This window comes from Astyanax mexicanus, chromosome 15 (genome assembly GCF_023375975.1).
Source record: "Astyanax mexicanus isolate ESR-SI-001 chromosome 15, AstMex3_surface, whole genome shotgun sequence".
NCBI lineage: Eukaryota > Metazoa > Chordata > Actinopteri > Characiformes > Acestrorhamphidae > Astyanax > Astyanax mexicanus.
Window position 1 is genome coordinate 30890604 of NC_064422.1, and position 24535 is coordinate 30915138.

Below are 24535 nucleotides of genomic sequence, written 5' to 3' on the forward strand. Positions count from 1 at the left end.
TAGTCAAAATTTTTACTGGCAACACATTTAATACAATTCAGTCCACATGTAAAAATACTCTCCTTGTTGTTTATTCTGTAATAGTTGAATACCACTCACTGCCTTTATCTCAGCATCAATACTATCAGGTAAGATGTAATAGTAAGACGTCTTCTGAGAAATCCTGTCCATTTTAGCCCAGGCTACCTCTGACTTTTTTCATCATACAGTGGTAATTTTGGCACTGTTTAAGTGAGATAGGGGACTAAGGCAATTTTAGGGAACGCAAAAGTCCTAATGTGTGTAATTATCAAAAATGACCCAGAAAACAAGATGAAGGCCTTTTCCGTTTCTTTCTTTTCTATGTGAACATGAATGAATAGCTAACAGAACTCTGCACCTATTTTAGCACACAGGGACAGAATGTTCCACACTCTGTCACATATTAAGTGCACACAAAGCGTGTAATGAAGCTGAATTTGGCTTCTTATTTTTCTGATTCTTATTCAAAGCTTCTGTTCACCCTCAAAAATGAAGCAGTTCCATTCTCTTCACCTGCACAGCCATAAAAAGCAATGTTTAAAACCTGGTGCACACTTAGGGACTTTGACAATAGCAGCACATCTCAAATTTAATGACTACCCGTCTTACATCTGAATAACTCACATAAAAAAAAAACACATTCCTAATCTCATGAGAATTTCCTGCAAATAATGTTGTCAACACTTGCAACAACTTGCTTGCATTGTTCACCTGAATGATTAGCAGCGCCAATTACTACCCAGCTTCTTTCTTTATTAGGCTGTTTTTGTTTAACATATTGTAAATACACCCATGTTTCCCAAAGCTCTATGTTCATGAGACATGGCAAGGGTTTGCTTTTTTTCTTTTCATTAAGGCTGAAGCACATCCACTCACAGATTTTGTTGCAGATCATCTCAAACTAGAAGAGGTGGCTTCAGCTGTAAAGAAATCCAACAGGTCAGAAAATATCAGAGGGCCACAAATCAGGTTGGAAGCTTTATCAGAAGGATTAGGTTTGATTCCTTGCTACTCTAACACTACCAGATTATATGTGCAACCGTCGCTTCCAATTTCCCAGCTCTACAGAGTACCAAAAGGTCTAAAAGCCCTCAACCACTTGCTCTCTCTCTATCTCTCACAGTCTTCGTCTCTCTCTACTCTAAGATATTATAATACAGTACAAAATGATTTAGTCCCCACTACACTTGTATTACTGTCCCCTCACAATAATACTGGACAATACCAGCATAAAAATATTCATGGTTTCAATTCATTTTTAAATGATTGACACCACTAATGTAATTTAAATTTGTCAATCTCATGCTGATATTCCTTAAAAAGAACTCAAAACACTGAAATGCATCCAGTAATATGTTTAGGGAAAATATTTTTAGTTTAAGTAGTTAAGGTAATATTTTTGTTCTTAATAAAATGCCACAATCACAATCATGCTCATTGTTTATGTTCCAATAAGATCCAAAAGTATGGTAGTCTCTCATGATGACAGTATGAGAATGAGATTACTCATGTCTGCAGTTGAATAAATCCATTGTATGAGAATAATTATTCTCATTTATTATTTTTTGGTTGCAATTTAAAAAAAAAGGTATCGAAAAAAAGTATTGGAAAAAGTATTGTATCGGTACTGGAATCAAAAATGTTAAAACAATACCCAGCCCTAGTCCCAAGGAAGCTAAAGAACAGAGAACTGAAATGCAATTTCAGCCAGACCACACTGGACACAAACATTGTCACTTGTTGCGCTCATACTCACTCATAAGCCATCTCCTGAAGTAATATTCATAATTCATTTACCCACTTTCAGCAAGTAAATATTTTTTTTGATTGAGAAAAAAAACAGAAACGACAAATTCATGAAAAACAGGGGTTAGAGGAAGGGACTAAAATTTGCCAAGTTTGTACCAAAGTCAAGACAATAAAGAAAATAATTATACTCTTTCACTAGTTACATACACAACGATATAACCAAAGTGTTTAATAAGGATCTCTAGAGGCCACTGAAAAAATAGCTACCCTTTACTATCAGATATATAAATTGGGTTTTGATTCAAATGGTCTGTTCTTATGATTACATTGATGTTAAGCTTCTTGAAAAATAGGCTGCACATGAAATGACCACTACAAGAAATTCATGAAGTTAAAAATAAATAAATAAATAAATAATAACCAAGCTGTGGGTTTGTTTTGCTCAGCTGATGTCTGCACTGAAGTACGATCTCCTAGATAAGTGAGCAGAAATTGAATTTCATGGGTAGGCAGTGTCCCCCAATGGCTTTATGTCCAAGCAGTACACTGAGATGCGCACATTTTAGTAAAAACCATATGATACATAGATCAAGATCCAAAATGTCTGATGTTCAATCGCTGTGAATCACTGGAACTCAGTTTGGCCTTGGGATCTCAGCTGGCCATTAAAAAAATCACCAGGTCTCAATCACAGTGCTCAATCTAAATCAGCAGTGAACTGCAGAAATAGGCACACATCCAACTGATATGTGCAGCCAGGTCATGACAAAGTGGATAAAAACAGAAACGAAGTCAGATCTCAATGAAATTGGTATAAACCTTACCTGACAATATTAGGGCAAAGAAAGTAAATAATCATGGACAGAAAGATGAATCACTTAATAAGTTTCTAATTGTTTGCTTGGCTTATTTGTTTTCACATAAGAAAATATCCAAAATGTGACAGAACAAACCACAACAACCTTCTCTTTCTTCACTGGACAGAGCTATCTGGAGACAGAGCAAAAAAAAGAAGAAAAAAAAAGAAAAGTAAATACTGAAAGAAGGTCCTGTGTTCTGGACTAGTGCATATTTACGTGCAATTGAACATGGAGCAATGTAGTAATTATCTGAAAGCATACCAGGCAATTAAACTCAAACTTGCAGAGCATAGAGATTACAGAGATTCTGATTTAAATAAAATAAAAAGTCCAGGAGTGAAAATGATCTATATCTTACAATTTAGGTTTTAGTAGGTAAACTGAAGCTCCATCCATCTAAACAGGATCATCTACATATCAGTGTTAAAGAAACTATGATGATTAAATATGATGATTAAGTCTGATGGATAAAATGAAACTGGAAATAGTTTTGGAACATTGTGACTTTTATAATATGTATAATATAAGTGTTCTCCCACAGTTGTTCACTACGCTAAGAACTGTTTAAGAGCCTTTATTTTAGACGGTGTCCCTCCAGTCCTGGCCTACTACTATCCATCTGCCAGCACATGACTTTTTATGCATGCGGCTTAATGCAAAATCACAACTTCCCCTTAACTTTGATTATTTATAGCAAACATACACCCTCTCCTCCTCAGATTGCAACTCACACGTTCTGCCAGAGTCTGGGCACGAGGCAAGCTCGTTTGCATGCATTTGCATGTAATTAGCACATCAAACCTTCTGACTTGAAAGGGACGCCATGTCAAAAAGTACTTTGCATCTCTCCTCTCCTCTCTCTCTCTCTCCCTCTCTCTTTCTCTCTCAGGCGTTCTCTTGCCTTCTCAATCCCAGTCTCTGTTATGGATGTCTGATTAGAAGAACAATTAGATAAAGTTGAACCCCTCACAAGAGAGGAATTATAACAGAATGGAGTTTCGCTGTCTGGGTATGTGACTATATGTGGCGGCCGGTAATCCTCCGAGTTGTCTGTGCGCGTGTGTGTGTGTGTGTGTGTGTGTGTAAGTCGGTAGAAAAGGGAGACAGTTTACGTGCTCGATGACTTCATTCTGCTCTGCCGCAGTTGTATGTGCTAATTGTAGATTTTTTACTAATTATCAGAGTCACTGAGATGATGAGATACTGTGATTGACTCATTGAATTGCCTTAATTAGAGTTAACAATGATGTCAACACACATCCGTCAAGGCTTTCAGTTTCCAGCAAAACTTCCACTCAGCCATAAAGCAAGTGCCCAAACAATTAGCCAACTCGTAATTAAAAGCCTTAGTCAACATGAACCATGACCTGAAGCAGGGGTCCATGCCTAAAAAGTGTCTCAGAGGAATACAGATATCAGACTGTATTCTTACTGCGTGACTGCGAAGGACACTATTCTTGGTTGGCTCAGATACTAATGAAAGGATGGGTGCACAAATGAAGGATTAGTTCTGCACTTCTTATAAGTCTTATGAAGGTTCACTTTCATACTCAATTTCTCTGCCACTAGTAGCACAAACAGAATAATTTAAAAATAAGGAAGGATATCACGGTCGCCTCTTTACCCAGGACCTTAAGTAATGGTAGGCAAAAATATTCAGTACCAGTCAAATGTAGATATCAATAGTTTTTCTTTATTTGTATTATTTTCTACATTTGGACTAATACTAAAGACATCAAACCTATAAAGGAATACTCTGTGTGTTATCCTCTTGGTTATTCTACTGGTTTACTCACACTATGCACGGCTTGGTTGAATCGTGCTGAAGCATGGTTCTGCCCCCTCCCCCATCTCCCACTGGCCTGCAATCACACTGTGTTTAAACAATCTGTGCCTGAGCACGGTTACGTCACTCACTGCTTGGTGGGCTTGCTGGTGTTGTACTGAATTCAGCTCCCCCGCCATGAAAAGCACCCTCTCTCACCAACTCTCTCACAACACTGCCATGTTCGTTTACAGAAATGTGACATCATCTTGTGTCGTGCTCTGATCGCACTCACACTGCTTGGGTACCATGTCCAAGTCCAAGTAAACTGTGCCCTGATCCATCTCTATAACGCCACGGTTCAGAGCGATCACACTAGTCAATTGAGCCATGCTTTGGGAAATAACCATACCCAGGCATGGCACGGATTGCCTAGTGTGAGTACACCCTTAGTCACACCTGATGACAACTTTATACACTCTTGGCATAATAAGGTAATAATTAAAAGAGATTTTTAATCCTCAAATAAAATAATAACAGTCTTAATTAAAAACTGAACTGATAAATGAGAAGGGTTGTCCAAAGTTTTGACTGGTACTATGTGTCTACACTACATTTTGATGTTGTCAATATTAACCTACAATGTAGAAAACAATAAAAAAAGACAGACAATCTATAGGAAAGCAAAATTGAAAAATACAGTGCCTACAGTTAATCAACATGATCTTTTATATCACAGTAACAGCATAACAGGCTGACATCCATTCAGAAGCTTGTTACTATGCAGATTATGCAGTTATTGCACACTGGTTGCTGTTGTATACAGGCTCTCTGTACTTGCTCTACATCTGTCTCTTTTATGATAAAGTTGTTTAGTGTTCTAGTTAGTGATTATACCCTTTAGGAAATATCTCCGTGTATTTTTTTTCACAATCATTACATCATAAAAAAAATCTTCCAAGTTAGGGTAATAGGGGAACGAATACAATTATTTACAAGCATATTATGAAAGCAAACAATAATAATCTCTCACATACCTTTTGCAGGGGCAAATGGGCAAACTCTTAAATGAGGTTGGCCAGCTAGTATCTTTACAAGATGTGGTTCTTGGTAAAAAGTATGTTACTATATACTGACCATGCCTTGTCCCCAAACGCTTGCTTTGGATTCTTTGTCTTTTTCGTTATTTTAAAACTTTCAGAAAACACCAAGGTATAATTACTTTATTGAAGTATTTTTTTGTATACTAATATTAAAGAAATATGTCACCTGCAACCTATCTGTCATCTTTTACTTACTAATTGTAAATTAATCATTAATTGTAACGGGCGATATCATATGTGAAGACAAGCAATTCTCACTTAAATCACATCCACATTTACTGCAAGAGACCTCAAATGCATATCCCGCTGGTCAGTGCAGTGTTCTTTAGCTTCCATGGGACATGGCATAAGTAATGAGTCATGGCATAAATCATGGGACACAAGGGACTCCCTTTCCCATGAAATGTAGCCCTACAACTGACAATTGCCACAAATATTCTTAATGCAAAATAATCTTTATATGTAATAAGTCTCACTAGTGACAAGACACTGTAATATTACCCAGCCTCAACTTGCTCAAACATATTCAGCTATCCTTGACACGTTACATTTGCTTAAATTGTAAAATCATATAAAATTGTTGTAATGATAATGTAATGATAACTTAAGAAAGAAATTAAAAATATCTAAAATATAATATACTGACAAAATACAGTCACTGCTGTCAAATCTAAATGCATCAGTGTTGTATGCTTCACACACCCTGGATGAAATTCATCACATAAATTCACTCAATATTTTTACTGATAACCAGCCTTTCAAGTTCATCATCATAAAGCAAGACTCTGAGCTGAATTCAGATATCTCGCGGGCCTCCAGTTTGACTTTAGCGGGTTGTAAAATATGGGCTGTGGCGCGGGAGTCGTCCTTGGCTGATCTTGTGGAGGTGCTGGGCTGCGATCTCAGTTCTCCACTTCACAAAGAAAGGCTGACCTCCTGCGCCTGCAGCTCTTAAAGGCCTCGCTCCAGAGTGCAGAGCTGATGTGATTACTGGACATTTATTCTCCTTTTCTTTCATTGTTAGCGCACTTAGTATGATTAATTACGTCAAGCTCTCTCACTGACAACTCGCCTCACTCAAGGGAGAAATACCCGCACCCCCTCCTCCTTCGCTCTGTCTCTTTCTATCATTCTCGCGCTCACTCCTCTCCAGTCAATTCAAATTCAATTCAGGGAGCACTCCATCTGCCATCATGGCTGCTGCGCAACAACAACAACAGCAGCAGCAGCAGCAATGGCAACAGTAAAAACAGACACACATAAATAAAACGACATACATGAAACATAGGAATACATCAAAAATAATGGTGTTGAAAAGGGTTCTACACAGTGCTGACGCAGAAGAACCACATGTGGTTATCCAAGGAACCTTTCAATGGATGGCTCTTTGATGTATTATTTGTGTAAATGAGATGAGCATGTATGAAAAATTGATTTTTACAATGCATCATCAATCATCCATCCATCCATCCATCCATATAGCTTAGACAGAAACTACAGGGAATTTTAAATGCATTCTTTTTCTAGAATTTAACAAAAAACTACTGATTTCTGCCTTTTAAAAAGGCCTTGCTGTCTACAATGAACATTTACAAGCTGTGATAATTACCAAAGGTCTTTCAATTCTAGAGAATTTTCATCTATAAGTCTTTAAGTTCTATCTTATTTTCAGGCAGTGTTCCACTCACTGAGCTCTGAAGCTTTATACACAGGGTTTTACTGATATTAAGGTAAGGAAACTGTGAGAGCCATGGCCAAACCTTCAACTTGTGTGTCTTAAGTAAGTCTGTGAATTAGCCAGAACCTGGTGACACAATACATTTCACAATACATGGAATTCAATTCAACACGTACTGTGAAAAAAAGGGGGAAAAAGGGAAAACCTGTCACTGTACAAAATCATATCATATTCATATTATACAAGAAAAACAAAACTGTACTTTTATTTATTTTTTTTAGATCATAAAGTTCTGATTGCAAACGGAGTACAACAGTGCAGTCAAGATTTAAACAATCATCAGAGTATTACAAAAACAATTCAAAGCAAAACTCAAGTGTAGCAATATTTTCTTTTATCACTGATTGCAACAGTTTTATTGTGGATTTTGTGAAGATTGATTGAGTTTATTTAATATTATTCTTCTGTGATTTTTCAACTTGTTCAGCTGTTTTACAAGCAGTATAATGTTTGCTTCCAGAAAATGTAGAATTCTTTCTTCTTTTTACCACTAAATATTCCTAGTGCCACTGGCTGCAACACAGTCCCAAAGCATTATTGAAGCACCCTTGAACTTAACACTTAAAAAGCGTTATTTTAACAAAATCTATCAACCATTAACTTGTTTACAAAATGCATCATGCCTGTTTAGATTTTTTTTGTTTAATTCTGATGCCAGGCAATGCCTGATTTTGGTATAAATTATATGAGGTCTTAAATTTCTTGGGGTGGCTAAACTTTAGCATGGTGATCTTCTCATTCATTTCCTCTCTACACCTGCACAAAACAAAAATTATATTCTAATCTTTGGAATCATTATGTCTTTTGGAAAATAGTTAATCTTCTACTCACTTAACAAATTTTAGTTACAGACATTATGACCAACAGGTACCCAAACCTTCTGTTCTGTGTACACTAAGTTAGCCCCCTTATTCATCTTGTAACTGAGCCAGACTTGCCTTTGGAGCAACATTACAAGGCAGCCAATCAGAACATAAACAATGTACATACTAATTTTAAAGCACAACACAAACACAGATTGTTTAAGTAAAGGGCTTATACAGAAATTACAAAGTGGTCATGTACAAATTAATTACCACTGTTTTCAGAGCATAAACCCACACAAATGTCATAAAAGGACCTCATGGAATAGAATTAAATGAATCTGAATTAATCTGGCTTTGTAAAATACAAGAAAAAGAGAACCTCTACATAATGCACACTGCAGAGGCTGTACACTAATTAAAGACAAGCCAAAAACCGGTTAGGAACCATTAGAGGAAAGAAGATAGATCAAGTATGGCCTATCAGTCTGACAGGTTGTGGGCTGCAGCAGTGGGCTGAGTTCAGTAAGGTAAAGCAGTCTCATAAACCTTGCTTTGACTCCCAGCGCATGCATAGCATATCCTCCCTCTGTTCCCTCACCGTTCCCTCTCACCGTCTTTCCCTGCACTGGCCTGACATTTGGAGCGGTATCAATTCACTGGACGACCACTCACCCTCTCACTCCGCCCACTCATCTGCAGCACGCCGCACTTGACACGGAATGGCCCGTTTATCCAAACAGAGAGAGAGAGACATGTGTCTGGGTTTAAACATCCATGCTTCAATTACACAGGCCTGTGCTGTGTGTCCACTGTGTAAGTAATCCACTTACACACCCAGAATGAAACACCCACAGATGTTCATCCCCCACACCAGCTGAGCAGCCAAAAGCAAGGACAGGACCTGCAGGCACACACTGTTTGCATTCACATTTAGCATCCAAAGCTACAGCTGCCTGACATGATGTTCGCCAGCTGATAGAATTTGTTCCTCGTGTGTTCTACTGCATGTCGTATTATTCTGAGTCATGCTGTCTGCTGCCTCGCCTTACCTTGTGTCGGGTTTTGCTGTGTTGCGGATTATATCGTATGGCCCGTTTCCGCCAAGCAAAGTTACAATTCTCTCAGCTAAGGTGTCAGGAAGACGACAAAATAAAGACGCTATAGAAGTAACATTTTTTTCATGATTTAATTTTTAATAACTGTATGTATATGTAAATGAAAAAGTCCACAACAAATGTTCTAACCAATTAAAGATGTAGTTTATAAAGCCTTTTAAAGATGAATGACTTATTTTTTATTTCAAGAAATTAAAGTGGTTTTAGAGGACTCCATCACCAGCATCCACCTGTCTTTAAATGACCTCAACTCATATGCCAACTATGCTGCTTTCAGTTGCTGACATTTTACATTTTTCCTTCTTCCTCCCCATTGGCACCAGTTTGGTTTTGACCAGTCACCCAAGGAGTTGGCTCCGCCCCTGCCTCCAACGCACAGCAGGATCTGATGAGACTTTGGCATAGAAATATTGTTTCTAACAAATTGTTAAACTTAGTCCATATACCTTGTTTCTAGAGTCATCTGGCAGAACATTTATTTTTTATATTGGGTTTATTTTTAAACAGCTGACAGAATTAGTTCATAATGTGTTTTACTGCATGTGTGGAGGTCTTTAGCGTGACTCCACAGAAGTAAACACTTTTGGTTTTAAAGTTTTAAATAAATGAATCTGTCAATAACCATTCTACAAATTAGAGAAGAGTGAAGAACATCTGAGAAAAAAAAAACATCAATCCTATAAAGGTTTTTTTTTCCCCCCAAGAGAGTCACACTGTCTAGTGCATTACCTTCTGTCAGGTTGCATTGCGTATTATGTTGTGTGGCCCATTTCTGTCAACCAAGGTCACTTTCAGCTAACGTGCCAAAAAGATGCCAAAATAAAGGGTCTTCAGACTGATGCCATAGAGGTAACACTTTCGGCTCCTGGTGAATTTATCTTTCAGTAGCTACTTTTATAAATGAGATTTACAAGTGTGAAGAATGTCTAAAAAACCTCTACATGATGTAAAGGTTCAAAATTATTTAAAGTTCCTTTTTTACAATAGACGTTTTTCCATGCATTTTATTTCATGATGTATTAATCTGCTGTCTAGCACCTTGCTACGACTGTGTCAGGTGAAACTGTGTTACGCATTACATCATATGGTCTGTTTCTGTCAAGCAGCATCACTTTCAGCAGTGTTGCTTAAGACTTCTGTACCACCTCTGGCTCCCTAAAGAACCTTTTTTAAAGTTTAAAGAACCACCTCATTATGTATGAATACAATACAAATTAAAGGTCTAAACTGTCATGAGTCTCGCTCTCTTATGTGTAATTTTGGAAGTGTTAGGAGGTATGAACAATTCCTGCATTTTTTGTTTTCTTTAAGATTGATCATATGCCTGTAAATTATCTGCAGATATTTAAATTGTTAAACTGGGGAAACCCAACAGTCCCTGAATGAGTCTTTACCTCTTTTCTTATTACAATACTACACCACAGTAAGTTAAAAATGGCCATGTTCAAATTACCAGGCGAGTTTACAGGTGATCAGATAATCCGATTTTTTCCCCTTAATTCTCAGGATTGTATTGTAACATCAAAGTTGATCTCTGCTAATCAGAGTCAAGTCATTGGTATTGAATATAAATGTAATTCTTCCGCTTGTGGTATAACCAGCACGCTGATTGGCTCTTTTTGTTGAAGACGGGCCTTTATCTGTAAACAGGCATCATGTTGAGCATTATCAACACTCCTAGTCACATTTTAACTAGCGACTGGTCCCCCTCATTTATAATGTCTCTGTGGAGCTGATATGCAAGTGTATTAATGTTCTGATGCAAGTCCTCCTTTCAGCAATTTTTTTGTTCATATTACAGACAAACTTGCTTCACTTTCACACAGCTCATACACTCACTAAAGTCTATCTATTATGATTCATATAATATTCTGTCTTGTTATAAAAAAGTGAGAAAATATTTTTTGCAAGACAGTCATGCCCTACATGTTTCTGCTGAGTATTCCTCACTAGCAGTGAGTGTGTTGAACGTTCTTCCACTTCTATGTTAAAATGTGGACTAAAATGAGGACTGTTGCATCTTTTGGTAAAACATTTCTCACCCCTGACAGTCTGGAAAAAAAAAAAAACCTCATGGACTGTACAATGAATCTGACAGAATGTGTAATTGGCCGCTTAAAAAATGTAATTGCTTCAGTAAATATCAATTTATCTCTCACTATTCTGTTCACCATTACAGCATAATAAACATATACATAATGTATACCTGCCAATTTACATAATTATCTATTCAATGCATGGTGTGGCAGAAATGTATTGCATAGAACCAGGCAGATATGAGCCAACAGATTCAGGTACTGTTCACATCAACCATCAAAATGAAGAAAGAATGTGATCTAGAGTGTGGCATGATTGTTGGTGACCGATGGGATGATTTGAATTTTCTTAATTTGCTCTCCTAGAATTTCTGCACAACAGTCTCTACAGTTTACTCAGAATGGTATGGTGCACTAATAATAATAATAATAATAATAATAGTGAGTGACAGGGTCAATGTAAAGAGGCCAGATTGGTTTAAGTTGACTGAAAGGCTGATTTATCTGGTTTACTGTTAAGGGACACATAAGCTTGGGTCAGAATTAGAGTCGAAGGGACTGGTGGAGGTGGTGTAATTGTGTGGGCAACGAACATGCTTTTCACATGCATTTTACAAACTAAGTGAAACAGAGCCAGCATGTCAAATGAGCATGTGAACCGGTGAGTTAGAGTTTACCCAGGTTACACACTGCAGTTTCTGGAATGCTGAGCCTAGAGTTCAAAAGAAAAGATGCTATTCTGCTAATGTTCAGTGAAGCATCAACATGCTTTTCATAGTACAATGCAATATAATGTTGCTTTAATACAAATCATCACTTGAATTCTAAAACTACAGTGGTCTTTTCAGTTACTGAAAAGATTTAAAGAATAGATGTGGTTCTGAAAAATCTAAAAGAAATAAATAATCTCAAAATAATGTTTCTAGCTTATTGTAGAATATCATGCCCTTGAACTACTCAAGTCCTTTAAAAGCAAATGTAATTTCTGATAAAGCACTCAGAAAATATATGTCTGACTTACGCAATAAGCAGATTCATGATAAATCTATGAGTGGCACATAAAACTTCAGAAGAAATCTTCAAGGTCTACTTAACTGCATCTCCAGGCCAACTGAAGGCAAATTTACTAAGTATTTGAAAAATGTGCTAAAACAAGAAATTTACACAGAGCTAACAGCAAATGAGCTGTGGATGTCAGGTTTCAACAAATATTTTAAGGTACATTTTATTTTACGATTCCACCATAAGAAAAAATAACTTTATAAACCTTTATGTTCATCTGTAAAATAGTTCCACACTGCAGATTCTAAACTGTTTTGCTACCTTCTGAGAAGCTCTTCACTGTGGTAGTTAAAAATCATATCTGTAATTGGTGCCTAAAACTGAAGTTCGGAATGGGGTAAGGCTTTAAAAGTTGATAATGATTGAATAGAACATTTAGTTTGAGACACCACTAATTATTTTATTGTTACAAAGCAGTTTAGAAAAACTGTAACAGATATATTAAAATAAAATAAATGCATATGCAGGAAAAAAAATGCAGTATTTAACATATTTAAAAACTGTGTGCTCTGATTTATACTTATTACTGGTGAAAGTGAGTTGGTTTCTTATGCATTGTATTGTATGTCAGATTATTCTGAGTCACTCTGTCTAATGCAGAGCTTGGGATTGTGTCAGGTCATGTTGTGATGCATATTATGTCATGTGAACCAGTTCTGTCAGGCAGGAGGTTCCCATGCAGCCGCACTGCTAAAGATTTCTGTACACTCTTAAAAATACATGTGATAAAATACAGCAAAAGGTTCTTCTGAGAGTTCTTCTTCCCTGATGAGTATTTCACCGAAAGAGTTTTCCAAGAATGAGCAAAGAACCTCTTAAAAGTTTAAAAAACCTCCCCATTATGTCAAAGTTCTATACCAATTAAAGACTGAAATGATTCATGCTGTCTTGCGCCTCGCTTGTCGTGTGAACTGCTCCTGACAAGCAAGATCATATTCAGCCACGTCGCTTAAGACCTCTGCATTCTTAATTGTGAACCACCACCATTAATATTCATTGCAAAGAACTGATCGTATTAACATGCACTGCCTATGACTGGCAATTCCAGTGTAGTATTTTAAAGGCCTGTTCCAGGCTTTATCGCCATGCAAATTTAAAATGCGTACGGTTGCCTTTGTGGATTCGTCGGTGGCCCACAGGACGTGGTGGAGACTAGCTCCTCCCTTCAGAACAAATGAGATGAGAGGAGACAGCAGCCGGGATTAACGCAGCCTGTCGAGATCTGACAGCCTACTGACAATTTAATCACTGCCTGCTTCTCCAGGAGTGGAGAAGGAGCGGGGAGGAAAAGTTATAAAAATAAATAAATAAATAAATAAAAAAGTGGATGTCGTCATCATTAACGTGATTTATTTTGTCATATCAGATCCTGTTAATACCCAGGGCTTGGTCGTGCAGATCCTGCCTGCGCGTTTTACACCTATTCCTCTATCATTTGTCTTCACTGCCTCTGTACGTTGGACAATCCCTCCTTGTCAGATTTTCTGCAGTGTGCAACAGAGAAGTATTTATTCATTAAATACTGCACTCTCTCCTACTCTCTCTTCCTCTGTCTGTCTGTTTCATCTTTTATCTCTTCCCACATATCTGTTCTCCTCCTCCCTCGACACATCCACACATTTCCAGGAAATGTTACAACATTAAAAGAAGGCAAGGTGATTGCCTTTTAAAAAGCATGACATTCATTTAAACACCAGCTTTCACGAATATAACAAGACGTACCCTATTATGAACCCAGGTAGGCAAAAACAAAAATAGTAACTTGAACTAATAAGCTGAAGAGTGCTTTCAAATTGCCTTCATCATCCTCTCATCTAAGCAGCAAAGGTGAGTAAAAACTCTTCCTCATCTGCACAAAAGCTGCAAAAAGCCACACTCATTCTCTTAAGACTAAATATTGTATTCTAAATGGCTTTTATTTCACAAGAAGCTCCACGCAGCATCCATATAGAAGCCATATAGCCCTAATGAATTGGAAAGAGCTGTTACCATGGCAATGATGAGGTCCGACGCTCAGTAGAATGTTAGTGTAACATAAAAAAGGCGAACAGATAAAAAAGGCATGGATGGATCTGATTGAAAGCTTAAACCGTAGGGCTAAACAGGATAGCAGACTGTTGAGTCGTGTACTTAAGGGCCTAAGGTAGCAGCGGTTAGCTTGAAAGCCCTCAAAAAGCTTCATTCATTTTGACTGATGAGAAGCAATACACAGGTCTATCAGCATAACTGGAGCTGTGAGAATAGCAAATGCAGGTTCAGACTGACAAAAAATCTAAACCAATGATTCCCCATGTCTGAAAAAAGCTAATCTTTACAGTTCAGTTTTTTTGTTTGATAAAGACGTGTGAAGATATCACTTTGCTTTACCTCCTATACAACACAACACAACTCCTGAAGAGCAGTGAATCCTGGGGGATGCAGCCATATGTCTATCACACTGCAAAACTACAACCTCTGCTGATTCTGTCATCTGCTCTGGTAGCTCAACAGCTTCAAGGTAGTAGGGTGTAATTAGGCAGCCTTCATCAGAGAAGACATCATTAGAAAAGTAGGTTGCTACTCCAGTTCCAACAGAGGATTTTACAGCATCACCAGTTCAATCATTGCTGTGTTCTACAGGAGAAGGAAAAACTTTCCTAACTTTGAATGAAACCCATTGGGAAGATTTTTTTGAACTTATTCTAAATAATATTGATATGCCCATTTATAAAGAACAACTGCCAGACTGTTCAAATTTCAGTCAAAAAATAAAATAATGCCATAATGTAGTTACTAGGTTTCATACAATGTTTACATGACAGTGAAAATTAATATCTAGCTTTAAATGGCAGAATGATGAATTATGCTATTTCTTCACTGGTATCTACGTTGTTACACAAAATTGAGCTCTTCTATAGGTTTGGTCAAATGTTTCAAAATACCCACTACAATAACTGGAAACTGACAGAGAAATTACCCAGACACATTTACAATGGCTATGTATGATAAAAAAAATGTCACTACACTTTTTGAAAGTCCTAGAAATGGATACGTTACTGGCCTGAATGTGCACAGGTAAAGATGAAAATGTACACCAGCTACAGTTCTTTTCCTGGAAGAGAAAATTAAACTAGAGTATTAAACTACTAATAAAACGTTTAAAATGTCTTAATGTGTGTTACAGTCTTAAATACAACATACAATGTCTTTCACAAGCTTAGAAATATTTATTCTTTTTTTGTTTTAATTTGAGCACAGATTTTAGCATTACATATGCAAATATACTACCTGAAATTCATTGTACTGGAAGGCGTTCAGAAATAAAGTGTAACTTTACAAGTTACTTTATTAGTTACTTTCAGCAGCTGCAGACACCACCTCCCGCCGCCTTAACATAAACATTATAACCAGTTTTACCAATACTCCCTTTATTGGAAAATGCATTTTTAACAGCAACAATTTATCTCTATTAAGTTGAACTATTTCCTAAAAAAATAAGTTTTTTTTATAAAAAATAAAATATGGTCTTTCTTGATTTTACTTAACATAAATACTTGTTTTTATAAAAAATATATAAAATAAAGAAAGTCTTTCTTGACCTGACATATTTAACACTGTAAAACTGAACATTGAACTTGTGGTTCTCTGCAGGGACGCAAGGAGTGGTTTTATAAAACAGAACCGTGTATATGGTCTAGACCAGGGATCACATATTTGCAGACTGCGGTCCGGGTCCGGACCCAGACGTTGTCCAATACGGACCCATACCGGACTCAACTACTGAGAAGGATTTAATTCTGACAGTGTTCATTTAAACTGAACTTTTTAAACAAGAACTTTTCTTGTCTTTACGGTGTGTGCGCTCTGCGCCACAGTGAACTTCCAATCACGTGTGGTGTAAAATCTTTAAATGCTCTCCTCTGCCAATCAAATTTGTGGCAGATCGCTGCCCTGGCTAGTGAATTGGGACGCGGCCGCAAAAAAACGCCTTTATAAAGAGATATGGAGCGGAAAACGGGCGGAAACTAAAGACACGCTGAGCGCAGAGAGACACGGGAAGAAAGCGAGACGCATGTGATTGGGGAAGAGCGGAGGGGGAATGGGTAAGGGAGCGGTGTGTGTGTGTGTGTGTGTGTGGAGGAGATGAGGTGGAGAGAGAGAGAGAGAGAGAGTAACGCACAGTGACTTAAATAAGTAACTTTAATCTGATTACTGGATTGGAAATAGTAACGCGTTAGATTACTCGTTACTGAAAAAAAGGGTCAGATTAGAGTAACGCGTTACTAAGTACTGACATCACTGGTGCTGAACCTTGAAGAACAGAGTGAATGGAGAATAATAAAGTATATAAAGAAACAGATAGACTACAGTGTGAACTACAATGTGCTTCTATATGATCAGTGGAGCTGAAAAAATGCATAACGGGTGTAGATACAAGGAGGTGGTCTTAATGTTATGCTTAATCAACGTATGTCCACAACCATTTGGACAAGGATTTAGCCTAGTTGTGGACTAAATTTTCGTTTCAATAAAAATCTCTATTTAATCCATGTCGAGGAAACATCACCATAATGTAAATGTAAAACAAATAATTAACATTGTATATAACAATCCCTTATTATTACATGAAAAAACAATGCAGTACAGGTGAACATACTGCAGTGCAGAGCTGTGCACCAAATATATATATTATACATACCAGAACTTCGGAATAACATTATCTAAAAAGACATTTTCCTATAAATTGTGTAAAACCCAGCTCACCTTGAACACGAGCATGACTGTTATGCGTGATCAGCTTTAATAAAACACACTGCATCTCCCACAGCATCTCAGCAGGTGAACCTTCTGAAAGAGCAGGCCTGAAGCACACGCTCAGTGTTGGATGTTTTGCTGTTCTGAACCTCAGCCTTCACTTGTATAACATGGTGTGATGATTAGGACAGGCGTTTTAGGGTATTTCAGGGTGATTTCCATGACAAAACTAAAAGCACTGTCCTTTCTGTGTTATTCAAATACTGAATTTATTCCTTTAGCACATCAGATTCAGCACCTCGCACATGCTGATATGTTTCTGTGTTTGTGCCCAAATATCACATTTAGTTAGATCCACGGTTCAGGTGAACTGATTCACGTCTAATATTCAACCACAGTAATATAGGAATAGATGGTATTTTTTCAGTGCTGCAGTAAAAACCCACAGACTAAGCAGTGGTTTGTCATATGAAATGAATAATAAAATAAATGTCACTAACTAAAAAAACTGACTGGATCAAAATAAAATTTATACAAACAAAGTAGAAACATAATACTTTTTGAAACTGAAACTTTTTACTTTTTCACTGATACAAAATTGGTCTGTACTCAGACAAAAAAGGTAATTAAATATTTTGAGAACTTCTTGATGGACTTGAAAATACTTTGATACATTTTACTAACCAAAATATATTTCAATAACTGCAGTGTTTTTTTTTTCTTTAATGCAGTTGTGATATTGTTGATTATGGTAAATAGTAATTACAGTAATTAATAAGAAAAAATCTATGGAGGAAAAAGGGGGTGGGGGAATAATAAAAACTACAGATTTTTTGGGGCTATTATGTTTGCAGTGTGTAAGAGAATTTTGTATTCAATGTTCAATATTACTTACTGACCAACTATGTAGAACTAACTACATTGACCTACTGTGAATAACTGATGTCTTCTGCCCAGAGAGTGACGCAAGAGCATTTCAGGGCAGTCAAAGGAACCTGCAATTATTCTTTTCAGATCCAAGCTACTCATCTCTGAAAGAGCTGGCTGCATCACACTCCTCCGGTTATATACTACAGTCCCTCCAGTGTGGAAAGATCTGCTCTTAATTACACCCTTGAGTACCCCAGCAGAAATTCTGGCTTTTCAAATAACCAACACTTGCGCAGGACGACAAAAAATGGGGGAAAAAAAGAAAACACCAATCAACATGGAGAAGCTAACAAGTCGGCCAACACTCCTCAACCCCCCCCACCACCCATCCCCCCCCCCCCCCCTCACAGACACACACAAACACACACTTTCTCTCTTTCTCTCTCATGTTGGCAATTAGGACACTGCGCTTTTGTAAGTAAGGCCCCCTCCACCATGCAGAGCACTGCCAGCCCAGCTAGTCAGGCAGAGCTTTTTTGTTTTTCTATGCTTATGGCTATGGATTAGTGAAAAATAACTAAATTCATCACTGACGCACAGCAAGGGACGAGTGGCATCGACTTGGGTAAAGAGTGATACGATGGAAGGGAGGGGAGAAATGCTTTAAAATGCAAGGGGAATGTTCACACACTTTTCTTCTGCCAGTGTCTGATACAAACACACACACATTCCCACACTAAAGCAGGTCCTATAAAAAGCAAAAAGAAAAAAGAGCACGAGAGAGTCTTACCTGCAGTGTCTATGCACTCCTGCCACTGTCTCGATAATGAAGCACTCTCCCTCGTTCAGACAGAAGGCGAGCTCTTGGCTGTCTTGGCAGGGCTTGAAGAACTCGGAACGGACCGTCGGGGTTGTAGGTGCAACTAGATGTGAGTAAGGAGACAGGAAAAGAGGGAGAGAGGGAAGATTAATCAAAAGGAATCGAGTTAATCCAAAAGGAAAAAAAAAATAGCTGCTATTTCCAGACGGTCCATTCACACGGGGGGAAAATTACATTTCATTTCTACGCAATGAGAAGGCATTAATGATGTTAATTGAATCACAGGTTCAAGTACAATGAATTTCACAATAAGTCCTGTGATTACAAATGAGCCCTTGAACAGACAAGATTTCTCAGCGCGTATTATGGGGTGCCAGGGTTGATAATACAGCGGAACACAGACAATAGACCGGAGGGAGCGCGCTTAATGAGAAGCAATCTGTGGGTAGCTAAATACACACCGCCACCACGTGACCACCAAGTACCTCAACTGGCATACGGCGTAGACACGATGAGGGCACAACGTATTGGCTGCTTATTATCATTTAATTAGCGCAATGTATGGCAGACTAACTCCATTCCTGGGGCTTGAATCACAATGAATCAATATGGGGAGCACCACAGAAATTGTCTGTACTAGCTATTATGTCTCTTTTCCTATATGCTAATAGCAGCTGTGAGTCATACAGACAGAGGCTATTGTGGATGTGCGTGAGGTGTTTGTCCTCTTGCAGAGCTGTGGCTCGATGCATCGATCCAGCTGTGCTCGCCTGAGTCTAGCATGCCTGTCGCGTGCATCTACTGCACTGCAGTCTCAACAGACAGACAGACAGGCAGGCAGGCAGGCAGGCAGGCCCTACAGCAATGCCTGGGTGTGTTTACACAGCTGTGCAGCTGCTTACCCCAGCCGTAAGGACACAAGCACACAGTGCATTCGTGAATGCACACACACGCACACACACCGAGCAATAATAATCCTCCAGACATCTGTCAAAAGATGTCTGTCGCAGTCGTAGTGTTCAGCAGGATGGCCATGAAGTTCTGTGCTTTTACAGCACAGCTTTTTACAGCAAGCGAGAGGGTTTCACACAAGTGTGTGCTGCCAGACCGTGCCAAGCATGTCCCTGCCACCGAGCGCAAGGTGAGAAAAAGCAGCAGCCCCGAATAAGGACGAAGAGTCTGCAATAGCATGGGAAAGGTCAAATCAATCTGTTGTTCTCGAGTATTGATGGATGAATCTCAGGTCAGTTAGAGTAGGTCCTGAAAGGCGATGATAAATCAGAAGGGTGTTGAGACGAGAACAGGGTGACAAATTCTGTGCAGCGAAACAGAAATAAAACTGTGGAACATATTTAATACAGGCAAAAATACTGGAACACCACATTTATTGTCTCTTCTGAAATCAATGGAATTAAAACAAAAAGATTTTTCTATCCTGTGTACTGTGGAGTAACTGTCTATCTACTCTCCAGAAAAGGTTGTGCACTACATTTTGGAGCACTGCTGTAAGGATTTGATTGCATTCAGTGACAAGTGCACTTGTAAGGTCAGAACTCGTGGTTGGATGATCATCAAGAACAAGCCCACCTCCTCCCCAACTCGTCCAAAAAATACTGGAGAGAGCACCATAATCACGGAGAACACTCCAATGGAGTTCCACTGCTCCACAGCTCAATGCATGCACTTTTTTGAGCTCATTCATTCAAGGACACCTAGTCAGAATTCTCCTAACTGGCGCTCCCAAGTGGTCCTGTTATCTAAGAGTTGAGAGATTTTAAGGCCAATCCAGGCCAATCTCAGCCTCATCGGTGGCTGAGAGACTGAAAAGACCATAATTGGTTTCTGGGTGGGCTGCTCCAAGTCTCCCCACATCACCAATACTAGCCGAGGAGGGAGTCTGTTGTTGAGTTCAGTTGTCCAGTGATGTTATGTTAGAAGCAGAATGAAATGATGGCTGACAGAGAAGAGCTGGCTGACTCCACAAAGTATTAAAAGAAGCAGGTTAGCCTTTATCTTGTGTAACAGGGAAGAACTATGGGACTTATCTAAGTATAAAATGGCTCATATTTTGAGTAATGTTTCTCAGTTAAATAAACAATGACATTTTATCTACCAGGACATACATGCTTACTGAGATACCTACCCTCCCAACATTCTAAAGTGGGGGAGTCACCAGAGTTAGAGTGTTTTTTTTTTCTTCTTTTACCGATTGTTAACCATTAGTACTGTTTTTTACCCAGTTACGCTTCCCACATAACAACAAACATTACAGTCCACCATAATCTCACATGGGTTTCTTGAATGCAGTATGAAACCCAGATGGTGTCCATGTTTAAACCCTCCTGGTCCCATCGCTGACATCTACATGTGGGGATAAGACAGAATCCATGGATTCACTTTCTTGGGCCCAGTTGGACTACCCATACAGGCTGCACATATATAAAATATACAAAAATAATACAATAAACATGATATAAAAATGAGAACATTAAATTGTTCACAAGCAGCAGCAAAAGCCAGGTCTCCAACCAGGTGTTATACTTAACCAGCGAGAATGACGCATAGAAGGCCAAATTTGTTAAGCTCTGTAGAAAAGAATATAACTGTATTGCACATTAAGAAAACACTTCTAATTATGTTTTTACATCTGTACTTTTAGCCCAGTTAAATCAGACTGATCGGGTTAATTTTCACCTTCTGTGTGATTCATTCAGGCAGGTGTGAATACAGTAATCATACTCTGACTAAGACCACAACAACGGCACAGAAACCCTTCAGAAGTTTTTTGATGAGAAAAAAACACTCAATCTGACCCAATTATGAGGCATACTCTGTCAATTGGAGATAAATGGCTCAGCTTCCATTTCCATGTCGTGTATTGCCCAGATAATTAATACAGCTATGATTACAATGGCAGGTATGAAAAGGCCTTTGGAAACGTGCTAAGACTTGTTGCTGTTTTAAACAACTTTTGAGCACTGACCTCGGGTAAGAGTACTGACTCTCTTATTTACTATATACCACTTTACTGACAGTGACAAATCCTAGATCAGTGCTCCTACTCTGACAATCTTTGTGAATATGGGTATAAAAGTGTCGAGAGAGAATGCACTACCGCCTGTATAAAAAAAAAAAATACTGAATGTCTCAAATGTTTTTGCAACACTGAAACACATTGAATTGAATTGAGCTTTAAACTTGAATCTATGCTCAATTTCTCCATTTTACTGCATCCTGAGGTTAGCAAAAACTGGACTAATAAACTAAAGCTATACAATTGTAGTCTACTACTACCAAACTATCAAATTTCATATAGACATTTGGACAAGCATGTTTAGTCTGACTGTAGCAACAGTATTTTGACTCCCTCACAACCTTGTGATTCACTGATAAATTCAGCTAAACTCAGAGTTCCAAAAATGAAGACTAACAACACAGATCCAAGCCACAATCCTTTCATTATAAACCTATTCTAGTCACCTTCAATTATACAATTTTCTATTTTTTGATTTCATTTAGCTTCTGACATATTCTAACTGGTGCTATCTACTGGTACTGACCTAAGAACTGACCCCATCATCAGAAGACTTTAGGTTTAATTCAGGGCAAATCTCAGTCTTCAGAGGCTGAAAAGACCATAACCAGCTTCTGGATTTGCTGCCTTTGTCTCCCCAAATCACACAGTACAACACTAGGCAAGTGGACATATGTTAGCTGACACAACCTTCAGTTAAATTGTCCAAGGATGTTATGTAAGCTGTGCAAAAAGATACCTGAATTCACATAGTCTAAAACAAAGCACATTACCCCTAACTTTGACAGTTTACTTATCTTTACTGTGCACATATCTGATGGTATAAATAAGACATATTATTTAATTCTTTTTCAGATTAAGACAACACAAAAATGATAACTGTCCATTTTACTTAAATTCTACTGAACTAGAAAATATAGATTATAAAGATTATAAACTGCACTTATAGCACAAAAAACAGGTCTATAATAATACATAATTCAACATCTAATCCATTAGAGGGCATCAGGGAGGTTTTATCATCTTTTTTTAGCTCTACATTAACCTTCTAGGGGTTATGATGTGATATAAATCATCTGGACGATATTGATCAGGCAGCCTTTGAATCCAATGTTTCATTGTAAAAACAGAAAATTGAAACTCTAGTAGATTATTACTGTCATTTCCCCCCCTAGAGTGCTGTTCCAAACTAGGCCAGTGTAGTACCACGGACAAGCCAGTCGATCAGCAATCAACAGTGTTTACTGTGCGACCTAGCGGCCACTTATGGGCCTGATCTTTCACCGCCACGGCTTTGATTATGGTGCTCATAAAAGGGGTCAGCTTGTCCCCATCTGTGGGCCCAGAGTGCAGGAACATGCAATAAACATCACTAAGCACCGAATTAAAATTATGAACCATCCATAGTAATTGCATGAATAAGGGTGCTCTTGAGAGGCTAGGGGAGGTGTTCAATGAATTAATGAACATTGCAATTGATGCTCAGGGATTCTGAGTAGCCATTAGTAATCAACGTCCTTTTATGATGGATCACTGATAAGTTTATTATTGCTTTTCTAAATTGATTGCATTTTTTTTGCAAGGTAAGGTATATTCTGCTCGCAAAACAGTTAGTGTGGCTGTCTTCAGGTTTTCAGTGTCTTTTTGTGAAACACTTGGAACAAAACCACAATTAGCCCATATGCTAGGTGCTGGTTTGCATGATGCTGAGGTCAGACAAGCTATTTCATTTTAGCTATGTACAGATGTTCACTCTGATATCCATCATACATTACACATTACAATAACATCTGGGGGAGGTCTTTCAGTCAAAAAAACACATATATGGTTCTATTAGAGCATGGAATTAAGTACCAAGGCGTGACAGCGCTCCCTGTGTAATCTCACCGGATATCACATCCTCCATTTTCACTACGCAGATGTCAGAAAATGGATTGGCAAAGCAATTAGCTCAAAATGCAGGTTACAAATGGCTAGTGTTCTTCTACCAAACACAACATGATTGCACAGAGTAATTCTGAAACGGAGGGCTAAATCAATATTGAAGAATGTTTCCTCTAGGACATGGAACATGTGCAAGCGTTTCTATTGATACATATTATTAAGTAGGTCTTATTTGTAAGGTTTTACAAAGTGGAAATTGTGCTAACAATGGGCTGCACTAATTGTTTCGAGAACGTGAAATGAATCAATTGAAAAATAGCAAATCAAAAAAGGGCTGAGGGGTTGTGAGGATTTCTCTGAAGCGTAGCACTCTCAGTTCCTGTTCAGCAACCCCAGTCTGCCTGCTTATTGACAGATTATTCAGAGTGAAGTGAACCGAAAAAGAAACTGAAAATCTGTGGAGGCCAACCCTACCATCTACCTGATCCTGATTGAGCCTGCAGAATTTGATTTTCTTCAGCATTAATGTTGCCAGCCTAAAATGCAAAGACACTCAAACACTCAAAAAAGGCTATCTTAAAAAGAAATTATTAAGCCATGAATATATGAATGAGCATTATTAGACTATGTGAGGCTATTTTGAAAGACATGTGCTAATGAATTCATGGCCCAATCACATAAAAAGCAAGGAAAAAAAAAAACAGCTTCAGTAATGGCCCAGGTGATGATGAGATAATTACTTAGCCTCCACTCACTGGCAGAATCATCCCTGCAGTTATTCCCTAAATACTTTCTTGCAACATAAGAATAATCCTGGTTTCTTTTAAATTAGTGCTTACGTTTTTTTTTTTTTTTCTACACTCTTCATTCTTCAAGGCAATCTACATCATTCAATTCATACAAACTCCCATGATAAATGCTATAAAATAGCCTCAGAG

General features: G+C 38.1%; 1 protein-coding gene across 2 annotated transcripts in view; it reads right to left on the reverse strand.

Moving 5' to 3' along the window:
- The window catches only part of nrg3b (neuregulin 3b), a 218066-nt gene that overhangs the window by 80890 nt on the left and 112641 nt on the right, over positions 1 to 24535 (reverse strand). For both annotated transcript variants that reach the window (XM_022668933.2, XM_022668932.2), the window contains exon 2: positions 18650 to 18782. In XM_022668933.2, the coding sequence (XP_022524654.1) occupies positions 18650 to 18782 (133 nt within the window). The remainder of the gene's footprint in view (positions 1 to 18649; positions 18783 to 24535) is intronic.